Source organism: Gymnodraco acuticeps, unplaced genomic scaffold (genome assembly GCF_902827175.1).
Source record: "Gymnodraco acuticeps unplaced genomic scaffold, fGymAcu1.1, whole genome shotgun sequence".
Lineage (NCBI taxonomy): Eukaryota > Metazoa > Chordata > Actinopteri > Perciformes > Bathydraconidae > Gymnodraco > Gymnodraco acuticeps.
Window position 1 is genome coordinate 433,144 of NW_022991219.1, and position 12,952 is coordinate 446,095.

Consider the following 12,952-nt stretch of genomic DNA (forward strand, 5'->3'; position numbering starts at 1 on the left):
AGATCAGGGGCCTATCATGAGCCAATAATAATTTTAAAAAAAATTCCCGGATGTTTTAATAAAAAAAAAAGTTGAATAAACAAAGTCTTGGCTTTCAGAATATGAAACTTTCATTTCCAAAATCACATGATAAATACATTTTTGAAGCTTGTAAAGGGAAGAAGACAGCTCTCCCTCGCCACTCTGCTGTTCTACTGTTCCCCTCCCTCCGCTGAAATTATGAATGTAAGGCATATAGTAATCATAGATAACACGACAGGGTCCGTTACAGTTTGTTTTCATCTGATTTCAAATAAACAAAGTCTTGGCTTTCAGAATATTAAACTTGTTTCGGCAAATTCAGATGATAAATACAGCTTTGAAGCTTCGGGCATAATTACAAGCAGAGAACGGAGTAACTTGACGTCACAGCAGGCATAACAACAGCCGGTGTTTCTCATGAGTGTTTTCCCCGGGAAAAAAACACAATACACACAAACGCAAAAATACACAAACACACGTATACACACACACACACACACACACACGTGAGCTTCCCCCAGACCAGTAATCCAAACGAAAATATCTTCCCCCCGTAGTATTTTGATCATTTGCTCCGCTAATCAATCAGATCGATGGATGCCAGAGATTTTTCTCAAAAACGATGTAACAGTCAGTGGGCACCACTTAACAGCCAATCAGAATGAGAATATGTTTCACATGTGACTTATTCAAATTGTGAGTGATTGAGTGACAGATGAAGGTTGTTTAGGAGAAAATGTCAGAGAAGAAAAAGTTTGAGAGTGGCGCTCGGAAAAGGAAATTGTTGAGGGAAAAGGAGTTTCGAGACAAGCAGCTATTACAAAAAATGCCCAAGCTTACAGGTTATTTTAAACCTATAGGCCAGGATGAGGAGGAAGGACAGATGAGTTCTGTACCGAGCGGTGCCGGCCGCGGGGCCTCGGAGCCAAGTAGGCCGTCTGGTTCTGATAGCGATGGAGTAGCGGGAGAGGAAAAACAGACAGGAGATGATCTGTTGGAGGAGATGGGAGGACGACGAGGACTTGCTACGTGGAGGGGAGCCAACGGCAACCGGGCAAATACATGAGGGAGGCCCGATACGTCACTCATCTGGAGGAGGACCAGGCGCGCGTAGAGCAGAGTGGAGAAGTGCGATCACAGAGCCTGCCGAGGCTAAAATGAGTTTGATTTGTTGTTTAAATAGGGGGCCTACAAAAACTGCCCCAGGGCCTGATGGCAGGTTAAGGCGGGCTTGTATGCTAGAGAGAGCGAGAGCGCTTTGAAACAGAATACAATACAATTCAGACAACCAAAAATACACAAAGCAAATCATTACATATCGTTCTAGTTTTCAAACGTAGTAATGTAGACCATGATGACCGTAAGGTTGGTGTTGCGTTTTGTATATTTGCTTTTAAGAAAATGAGACTTGTAGACAGATTAGCGGGGTAAGGGTTTGAATAGCTGTTTAAAATATCAAGTAAAATAACTTCTATTCTATAGTCTTATTTTTATTATTATGTTTTAATTTCCGTGAGATATAGCCTACTGTATTTTATAATGTCCAGGTAGGTTTCTTATGGGATATGAAGACAATAAGGTTAGGTTTCTATTTAACATATGTTATTTGGTGTTTTGTCCTCGGGCTTAGATCCTATATAGGATCTATTAATATTTGTGTGCATTTTCAAAATGTACTGTCAGCAACACCATCTTAGATTAATATTTAAATAAACAATTCTGTAAAATCCCCTTGAACAATGCATCATACATTTCTTTAAACTCCGTTCTAACTCACTGTATAAATATGTATTGGTCAATGTGAGGTCCACTAACAGTGTTACAGCACCTCTTAGTGGCTGACATGACATCGTTTTATTTTTAAAATATTTTATTATTTTTGTAAGTTTTCTCGTTACATATAAATGAACCAAAACATCTAAAAAGTAGATTTGAAACTAGGTGCAACATATGAGGAGTTTAATCCCAAACAATTCACACAGTAAAGAAATGATAAATTACAACTTGGCATTCCAGAAAAGCACAACTGAAGTTATTTCAGGACCCAAATAGAAATGGAACCATTGCTGAATATCTTCTGCTTTTGAATTGTCGACTGTGGAGCTGCGTTTGATTCCACAATGGATATCTGTTGTTTGGAACTAAACATTTCATATACTTAAATTACCTAAAAACAGGAAATAACACATTACAGAAACAACCATAAAGGAAACACAACCTTTAAACACTTGAAGCTGTGTGGCTGGTTATGACAAATAAAGGTTAGCAATGTTTCAGGAGTATAAAGAGTATACATTACAGAAACCTCAGAGTGAACAGGGTGACAACTAAAGCTGAGAACTACGAGACCCTCCAATCTCCACTTTTAATAATCGTCATCTAAGTCGTATATAAAAAAAGAACTGTACAGAAGACTATTTGCTGTCTGAAAAGGTCATGAAGATATTTTAGAGGGTCTCTGGCATTGCAAATAACAGATTACCAAAACTCAGCTCAAGACTTTTTTTGCCAGAACATTTTCTTTCTTAAGGACCTCTTTAGACAAAATGATTCAGTGTTAAACAACTACAGTTTTGTCAGTTGTCAGATAGAGTGTGGTTGTTACACGAGAGGCACAGCAATGCAGGGAATGGGACAAAACAGTGGCCCCTGCATGCTTTTTTTTGTATCAAATGTGTAGTTTTATCAGCCTGGAATGAAAAAAGAAACTGGGGTATTCCGAATGTTATCAAAACATGTCCAATCCTATTGCAGTCTGGGTGGATGGTCAGAGAAGCATAACACTTGCTGCATTGTTTGTCTTTAACAGAAAGCCAAAAAGAGGCTGGTGTATAGAGCAAGATATTTATGTTGTGGAAGGCTTCAAGCTTCACAGTGCACTGTAGAGGCGAAGGAGGCTGAAGAGTTGAGGGCTTTTAACCATGGGTGGTGTCATCCTCCACAAAGTCTTTGGCCTGCTCCGCTGTGATCACATCGATGTGACTCACCTAAACACACACACACACACACACACACACACACACACACACACACACAGTTAATGACCAAACAAGACCTCCACTTTAGCAACTCTGACTAAGCAGTGATATTTTATGTTTTCAAACAGAAATTCAAGAGGACATTTTTTCTTTTCAACAGGGGAGCTAAGCAGAAAACCACCCTCGCCTACAGGGAAGTTGTTAATCAACAGAACGTTGCAACCTACATTTACAGGAAATATACTTTGGATGCATTGTATAAATGTATTGTAAAATCTGTATGTAAATAAAGTTTAATTTGAGTGACTGACTGGTTAAAAAAAAGGAAACACATTTTACAGCATGTTATAACCTCTTCAGATAAGATAACAACAACCGGATTTCTTTCTTGTGGACTCACCTTGTTTCTGAATTTGACTCCATAGAACTTGTCAGCGGACTCGAGCAGCTCGGGCCTGAAGGTGGTGGTGATGAACTGGGCGTGGCCGGCCAGCTCCACGATCATGTCTGAAACAGACAGGCAATCACAAAGAGAAAAGAGGGATGAGGACTTTCTTATATTTGCTAAGGCTTTCACACAAAGAATGGGAAACAATGATAATCTGTTGTGATCATCAGTGAAAAAACAATCTTTTAAATTAAGAATATGTATCCTTCCTATTAGGGCTGCACGATATTGAAAAAAACTGACATCGCGATTTTTTCACGACACTGTCTCAGGGGATCTTAATATTTAAGAACCTATTAATGTGTTATACCAGATTAACGGAAATAATCTCAGCTAACTGACGATACAAACCATTTTTACCAAAACAAAACAAAAGTCTCATAAGAAGCATCTAAATGACCCCTGAGCGAAAAATGCTAACGCACTTTGGCACAGAACTCAAGATAAAAGTACCCTTATTACTTATCGTAGCTGCACTTACAAGATATCCGATTAAAGCTGAGGTTCCACAGATTATTTAGGTATATAGTATCATCACTGAGTGATCCGAACTCGGACAGGGGAAGCAAACACAGACATCACAACACGTACCTTTACGTAGCTTCTAGGGGAGATGTCTCACCGTAGCTGTCAATCTGATAAAAAGACATGTTCAATGGCATTAAACGAGAAAAAACGCGGCTGAATCGGTTAATCCATAGGTTTTTAACCTATACATTTCATTTATAATCCATAATTCCATTTTTATGTAAAAATCGCAGAGCAAAAGTTAGCTGCTAATGGTAGCCACCAGAGTGGCTGCTGCTTCCGGTCTCGGCTATGCGGCAGTCACACACACATTACCAAATAAGGAGTGAGAGTGACGCGTAGCCAAAACCGGAAGCTGCATACAATCTGGTGGCTACCATTAGCAGCTAACTTTTGTGCTCCGATTTTTACATAAAAATGGAATTATGGATTATAAACAATTGCTTCAAAGCCACATATACATTATCAACCTATGGATCAACCGATTCAGCCGCGTTTTTTCTCGTTTTAATGCCATTGAACACGTCTTTTGATCAGATTGACAGCTACGGTGAGACGATCTCCCCTAGAAGCTCTGTAAAAGGTACGTGTTGTGATGTCTGTGTTTGCTTCCCCTATTGCGAGATCGGATCGCTTAGATACTATACTAAAATCATCTGTTGAGTCTCAGCTTTAATCGGATATATTGTATGTGCAGTTTCGATAAGTAATAATGGTATCTTTATTTTGAATTCTGTGCTAAAGTGCGTTAGCATTTAAAAAAAAAAAGAAAGAATAAAACCGCACGACCCTGCGGTGTGAATATCGCGCATGCGCATATCGCGGTTATCGCCATGACACGGTATATCGTTCAGCCCTACTTCCTATACAACATCACCAAATCTGAACCCATGCATTTCGAATTGACATGGGTTGGACACTATGACAACAAGCCACCGAAGTTACTGTTAGGTGTGAATGTGATACAGTGGACAGAAATGCATAGGGATTCATTTATCCTACAAAGTCAAAACCAGCGCAAAGGTCAAATTTGCCAGGGACTAAGGTAGCACACTGGTAAAATATCTTTGGTATAGCAATAAGGAGCATATCAAAAACTGAACAAAAGATATTTTCAAAAGGCAAGTTACAGCTTTAAAAACATAAAAAAACACATACAAAAAATATAGTACGGGAGTGATGATTGCCTCATCTGTTTGAGACCATGACATATGGGACAGCATGTTCAATGCATTTCCAGTCACACCACCTACAACAGTGCAACACAGATACACATCTCACCCTCTCTGTTGCTTACGCAGCTGAGGCGGAACAATTTGTTCTCAAAACAAAAGATTTATAGAGGAGGCAAACAAGGCTTTAAGCTCCAGTGTTTCAGATGGTTTTTCCCTCTTCAGCACATGTTTACAACGCCGTCAGAGGTTTGACGGGATTAACTACATGTAAGAGATTTACTTAATTCCCTCTCTCCATATTTGTATACTTCCGCGTTACCTGAGACAGCCTTCCTGTGCTGGGCGTCGAGGGCCTGGTCGATCTCATCGAACAGGTAGAAGGGAGCGGGGTCGCACTTCTGGATGGCAAAGATCAGAGCCAGAGCCACCAGAGACTTCTGACCTCCAGACAGCTGCTGCATCTCTCTCATCTCCCCCTGCTTCCCTGTGAACGACACCTGCAACGGGCGGGGGAGGTATGTTTTAGACCAGAATAGGAAAAAGCAGAGACTTGATCATTTCACTTAATCGTCTCCTTATTATTCAATTCTCTGATAAGACACACGATCTTACAGATGGTAGGAATGCTAATGTGGGGTTATGGGAGATTTTAAAATGATGCGGATGGATTTAGAGTGAAAAGAATTGGCTATTAATCATTACATGACTGATTTCAGGTTGGTCCCTGGTAGAAATGCACATTCCTTTTTCCCCAGACAAAAAGTCAAGGAACCCCTCAAAGACTACGGGTACAGTGAGATCCTTGTACTGCTGGCCCTAACTCAGTTTGAATGTGGGTCCTTTCAAATATAAGTAACTCAAGAAATGCTCATCTTTCTGCATCTTCTTATCAATTTACAATACGTTACCACTGGCTTTAAGTAATAAAACAACAAAACACTCCATATAGTGAGTTTTAAAAAATTGTTATCGTCATAAAGGCCTTTGACATTCATCACTTTTCATAAAATAAGGGGAACAAAATTCAGACAAAGTGTATAACATATAACAGAAAGAGACTGTTACCCTGATGCCCACTCCGGTGAACTGGTCCACTGAAGGAACGCTGCTATGGGAGCCCGAGCCCTTCTCACTGTCTCCCCCGCCCTCACCCTCGTCCTGAGACTGGCTGCCTTCAGCGTCGCCCTTCTTCATCACCAGCGTGGCTTTGCCTCCGGGCACCAGCTTCAGGAAAACCTCACTGAAGTTCTTCGACACCTGAGGGAGAGAAGACGTGGCAAAAAGAGGAACAAAGTGAGTATTAGTCATCTACTGTTGGACTGAGACAATAACAAATCATTTCTAAAAGTAAAAATAGGAGAATACATTTCGAGGGAACTAATGTATTGGATTGAATATTTGTTCTGCAGTCAGATGATATTGCATTTTAACAGCTTTACAGTTAGAATTTGACTGTTTTATTTTCATGCTATTACTGTATGTCAGTTTTTTTATTTATCTAAATCCATCTCCGAAAGGCGTATGGCCTATACAACAATATATTATTGATAGTCTTTAATACTATGCAGATCTAAAAAGTCTAAAAATAACAGTTGTAGTTGTGCCTGTATTACTGTTATACAATAAATACCTGCATCCTTGAAGCAGAACAAAACTGAGCCACTCGTATGTTTTCATTAGTCTGATATCGCAAAACGTAATGTTACGGGCCATATTTTATAAATACACTGGATTGCATTGACTTGGATATATTATGTCATTGGGCCAATGTCAGCTACAACCAAGGGTGTTAGAAAACATGCATGTATTTAAACATATTCAAATGGGCACTCAGGCTACCATGGTTCTGCCAACCAGGCTCATATTTTATTGCTAAGCATTGAGCACATGTGATGTCAGTGGACTCTGAACAGACACGCACCTGTTTGAAGGTGAGCTGGATGGCCTCGTACTTGCGCAGCTCCAGGACGTTCATGAGCTCCATGATGGATTTGTGACCGCGGTCCAACTCCTCCTGGCGCTTGATGAGCTTTTCCTTCTGCTCAGAGAAGTTCACAAACTGATCCAGAGCTTTCTTGTTGACGTGGCTGTACTTCTTCAGCTCTGTGTTGCACTGCTCCAGTTTACGGAACAACTGTTGGGGAGGAAAGAAAGAAAAGATTAATCAATAATTTACGGGTGAATCAGACTCGGCTGTACTTTTTGGGGAAAATGAACTTGTGTCCAGAGCCTTGCATATTTTTAAAATGTTTCATTTTTTTCTGGTGAGTAAATTCTACACAGTGAGACACTTGTTTCAGAAAATGTTATGCATGTTTAAAGATTCTGAAAACAAAATTAATTTTATATTATTATTTTTGACTGTCTTTATATTTGCACTGCCACAAAATCTTGTGGTGATTTAATTCATTTGAGATTTTTCCAGCCCAAAACATGCAAACAATTCTTCTATCAAACCTGTGTATCATCAGCTGAGAAACTCTTTACAAAGCTAAAGAATGTGCCGTATATAAATATCTAAGAGCCTCCATTGAAAACCACTTGTTGACTATAACAGGGACATCAATTCAGATCCATGTTTCAAAGTATGCTGACAGATTATTTTGGTATCTCAAGATGACATGACATGACCTGATTAAGAGCCAGCTTAGCCTCGATCCGAAGTGACACGCACTCTACAAACTCTCCAACTATAAATTCATCCGTCTGAACCACTAATGGCCGAGGGAACACGAGCAAGTGGCATTATTACTTGGCCCCCTCGCCCACTTGTGCAATCAAAGGCACCATCTTTCCTTGGAGCTGAGTCCTGTGAAGAGCGATTAATTATACGGAGTGTTCATGAGAAAGTGTGAGGCTATTTCCAGCATTGTCAAGGAGGGGAGATGACACACACACACATGTACACACTCAGACACTTATGAAAGATGCAGCCAAGTCTCCTCAGCTCAGTCTCCCAGAGGCAGCTGGCTGAAAATAAATCAGAGACAGAGCACTAACTAGTGTCTGAGTCACTGCTGAGCAGGAGGGGAGAGAGTGAGTGAGTGAGTGGGTGGGTATGTGTGTATGCGTGTGTGTGTGTGTGTGTGTGTGTGTGTATGTGTGTGTATGTGTGTGTGTGTGTGTGTGTGTGTGTGTGTGTGTGTGTGTGTGTGTGTGTGTGTGTGTGTGTGTGTGTGTGTGTGTTATGCACACACTCAGGCTTGTTGCAGGTAGTAAGAAAACTGCAATCTCTGATCTCAGTAGATCTTCATGGTTAGTTTTGCCATTATTTTGTCTTCAGTGTGCATGAGAAGTCTAAGAGTGTGGGACTGGCTTTCTAAACGTCTGGCACTATTGGGACGGATGGCGCAGTGGTCTGTGCGTTTGATCATCAGATCAAGGGGGCGTTGGAGAACTCCAGTTCGAAACCCGCTCCCGCCCTACTGCGTCAGGCCGTTGTGTCCTTGGGCAAGACACTTCACCCGAATTTGCTCCTGTGGGTATTGTCCACAGTGGATGACCATTACATGTATGATCTGTATGTGTAATGTGTATTTGTAAAGCGCTTTGAGAGTCTTTGATAAAGCGCTATAATAAATATAAGGATTATTATCCATCCATCCATCTTCTCCCGCTTATCCGTGGTCGGGTCGCGGGGGTAGCAGTTCCAGCAGAGAGCCCCAAACTTTCTTTTCCCTGGCGACATCAACCAGCTCTGACTGGGGGATCCCAAGGCGCTCCCAGGCCAGCGAAGAGATATAATCCCTCCACCTGGTCCTAGGTCTACCCCTTGGTCTCTTCCCAGCTGGACGTGCCTGGAACACCTCCCTAGGGAGGCGCCCAGGTGGCATCCTAACTAGGTGCCCGAACCACCTCAACTGGCTCCTTTCGACGCGAAGGAGGAGCGGCTCAACTCCGAGTCCCTCCCTGATGACCGAACTTCTCACCTTATCCCTAAGGGAGACACCAGCCACCCTGCGGAGAAAACCCATCTCGGCCGCTTGTATCCGCGATCTCGTTCTTTCGGTCATGACCCATCCTTCATGACCATAGGTGAGGGTAGGAACGAAAATGGCCCGGAAGACCGAGAGCTTTGCCTTCTGGCTCAGCTCCCTTTTCGTCACAACGGTGCGGTAAAGCGACTGCAGTACCGCTCCCGCTGCTCCGATTCTCCGGCCCATCTCACGCTCCATTGTTCCCTCACTCGAGAACAAGACCCCGAGATACTTGAACTCCTTCACTTGGGGTAAGGACTCATTCCCTACCTGGAGTGGACAGTCCATCGGTTTCCTGCTGAGAACCATGGCCTCAGATTTGGAGGTGCTGATCCTCATCCCAGCCGCTTCACACTCGGTTGCGAACCGATCCAGTGAGTGCTGAAGGTCGCAGACCGATGAAGCCATTAGAACCACATCATCTGCAAAAAGCAGTGGTGCAATCCTTAGTCCACCGAACTGCAGACCCCCTCCCCCATGACTACGCCTTGAAATCCGATCCATGTATATTACAAACAGGATTGGTGACAAAGCGCAGCCCTGGCGGAGGCCAACCCTCACCGGAAATGGGTCCGACTTACTGCCGAGGACCCGGACACAGCTCTCGCTTTGGGAGTACAGAGATTGGATGGCCCTGAGTAGAGACCCCCTCACCCCATACTCCCGCAGCACCTCCCACAGTAACTCCCTGGGAACTCGGTCATACGCCTTCTCCAAGTCTACAAAACACATGTAGACCGGATAAGCGTACTCCCAGGCCCCCTCCAGGATCCTTGCGAGAGTAAAAAGCTGATCCGTCGTTCCACGACCAGGACGGAATCCGCATTGTTCCTCCTCAATCTGAGGTTCGACAATCGGCCTGACCCTCCTTTCGAGTACCTTAGAGTAAACTTTCCCGGGGAGGCTGAGTAGTGTGATGCCTCTGTAATTGGCACACACCCTCTGATCCCCCTTTTTAAATAGGGGAACCACCACCCCGGTCTGCCACTCCTTCGGTACTGTTTCCGACTTCCACGCAACGTTGATGAGACGTGTCAACCATGACAGTCCCTCAACACCCAGAGCCTTCAGCATTTCCGGGCGGATCTCATCCACCCCCGGGGCTTTGCCACTGTGGAGTTGTTTGACGACCTCAGTGACCTCCCCCCGGGAGATTGGTGTTGATCCCCCGTCATACTCCAGCTCTGCCTCTAACATAGAGGGCGGAGTTGTCGGGTTCAGGAGTTCCTCAAAGTGTTCCTTCCAACGCCCTAACACTCCATCAGTTGAGGTCAACAACGTCCCATCCTTACTGTACACAGCTTGGATGGTTCCCTGCTTCCCCCTCCATTATTATTATTATTATTATTACTAAAAGTTTTTTTCTCTAGCGCCATAAAGTGTTCAAATAATTTTTTTTTTACGTGATAAAATTGTTTTGTTTTGAACATAATGGAAGATAGTGACATCTTCAGAACTGTTACAGATGTGTATTTTGTAAATTGTGTAACTTTCTTAAATTTGTTTATCTTTAATATGTGTTGTATGCATGCTTCTTAGTTAACGTTAAGCTGTCTTTGTCTCTTTCCTGCTGTAACAAATGTGTATTCTGATTCTGATTGGGCTGGGGGGTCGGACATCCTTAAAGGTTAACCTACCGATTCAGAAAGGCTTCTAATTGAGAACGGTGTATAGACAAAATACCGTTTTTTTTAATTTATTTTTTTTATTCAAGTTGTTAATTGTTTTCTACTTTTTGTTACTGTAGTAAAACAGCAAGAAACGTGGATAATTAAGATTATTTTTCTTATACACAATAATTGTATTACATTTGTAGGAGCCATGATCGCTGTTGATTGGTTGGCTTGGGTCACATGGGTATGGGTGGCACTCATTATAATTCTGTTCACCTGTGTGAGGTGTGGGTGTGTGGAAGAGAGAAGAGGCTTCTCAATACTCAAATTTCCCCTCCTCGACTCCTCGGTCCTCCGGTAGTGACCCGGAAATGAATTTCAGCGCGCCATTTTGAAGGACATCTCATTTCTCTAAATGCATACCGAGGACCGAGGACCGAGGATCGAGCGTCGAGGAGGCTCTCTGGAGGAGCTCTAACCGAGGATACACTGATGGTTCCTCCACGGATGCATTTCCGGGAACGGTGGAGGCGTGACGCATGGCCGGAATTATCTCAGCCAATGACAGCTATAAATGCATCCCCTGGATATTATTTTAGAAACTGCTTTCATCGCGTCGCGATGTTTCCAAAGAGAACAGCTGTGAGGTCCGTGCAGAAAGCAGAGCAGTGTGTAAAATATATATCACTCAGTATAACAGGCCTACTCTCTTTATTTGCTTTAGTTTAGTAGATATCTACAAACAAAGAGTCGATATTTTTCTAAGACCATTGCTTCACATAATAAAATACACAACGGCTTATGCTTTAGGAGCTGTATGTGTGTGTGGTACAGTGTGTAGGTGTGTGTGGTACAGTGTGTAGGTGTGTGTTGTTCAGTGTGTAGGTGTGTGTTGTACAGTGCGTAAATGCGGCGGACAGACGGGTCTCAGTTGGTTTGGTGTCCTCTGCTTACTTTTAATAGGCCTACTTGTAAATACAACTTTTGGCCCGTAATTTCAATTCCCCATTTCAGCGACCAGAGAGAGGGGGGGATATATCCAGTCTCTGATTGTGTTACGTTATTATGAGAGTGCTCTCATACTTTAAATTGTATATATTTATATAAATATATTTGTGTGTGTGTGTCCGCATCTGTAGCCTGTTATTGTCTCATTATTAGGGGTGTAACGGTTCACAAACATTTCGGTTCGGTACGTACCTCGGTTTTTTGGTCACGGTTCGGTTCGGTACGTTTTCGGTACAGCAGAATTTTTTTTCACAAAACAAAACATATATATTTTTGTATTATTATTATTAAACTGTGAATAATGTATTCACTCAAATAAATACAAAATATATTAAAATAAACATTAAGGTGCAGCATTTCGATGAACTGAAATAATCTGTATTTGAACTGTACTGTACTAGTACCTAAGCAGCCAGTTTGACATTAGGACTTGCTTGTCATTGTATTTTCATGTTTTTTTAAAGAAAGATGAACTTGTCCACATTGCTTGCCGAAAGGGCAGATCTGCTGGCACTAACAATGTCTCCTGATGTGGAGAAAACCCTCTCGCTAGGGACAGAGGTAGCAGATACAGCCAGGTAGCGCTTTGCTAACATGGCAACATAAGGATACTTGGCGTTTGTAATAGCTTTGGCTCGGTCTGAACTCTCTGCGAGTGGTGGAGGCTTAAATGCTAGTGGGAGTTGGGTTTGCACTTCAGTCTTTTTTCTTTTGGTACCGATGATATTCACGTTCGGGTGATGCCTTTTCAAGAGTGTGCAAGTTTGATGTATTGCCAGCCGCGTAACCAATGTTAGTTGAACAATGCCGACAAACAGCTTTGGTTCGGTCCACCTGTCTTTGTCCGTCATCCTTGTACGTAACTGTGAAACCAAAATGTTCCCAAACCGGAGACTTCAATGATGCTGGAGGATTTTCGAGCTCAACTTTATCTGCGTTCGCCATTAATTTTTGACAGTTCCTCAAATTACTGACTACATTTGAACGCATCCCTCTGACCAGCTCTCATAGTATGCCTCTCATCCAATGAAATGACTTGCTCGCTCTATGACGCGTTGAACCCAATGTGAGCAAATTACTCTGAATGCTGCGACGCAGCACCTGAGATTACTTCCAAAAAGTTATACACGTTCTCAATTTTTTACGTTTAACGTTATATTCGTTCGGTACACTTCGGTACACACCTGTACCGAACCGAAGGGCC

The 12,952-nt window shown here is 42.5% G+C and overlaps 1 protein-coding gene across 2 annotated transcripts in view; it reads right to left on the reverse strand.

The window, feature by feature from the left end:
• Positions 1-1,873: 1,873 nt before the first annotated feature.
• Positions 1,874-12,952, reverse strand: part of smc3 (structural maintenance of chromosomes 3) — a 49,345-nt gene continuing 38,266 nt past the window's right edge. For both annotated transcript variants that reach the window (XM_034239222.1, XM_034239221.1), the window contains exons 25-29: positions 7,072-7,284; positions 6,216-6,407; positions 5,470-5,647; positions 3,400-3,506; positions 1,874-3,008 (exon numbers count right to left, since the gene is read on the reverse strand). In XM_034239222.1, the coding sequence (XP_034095113.1) occupies positions 2,937-3,008; positions 3,400-3,506; positions 5,470-5,647; positions 6,216-6,407; positions 7,072-7,284 (762 nt within the window). In that variant the 3' untranslated portion in view covers positions 1,874-2,936. The remainder of the gene's footprint in view (positions 3,009-3,399; positions 3,507-5,469; positions 5,648-6,215; positions 6,408-7,071; positions 7,285-12,952) is intronic.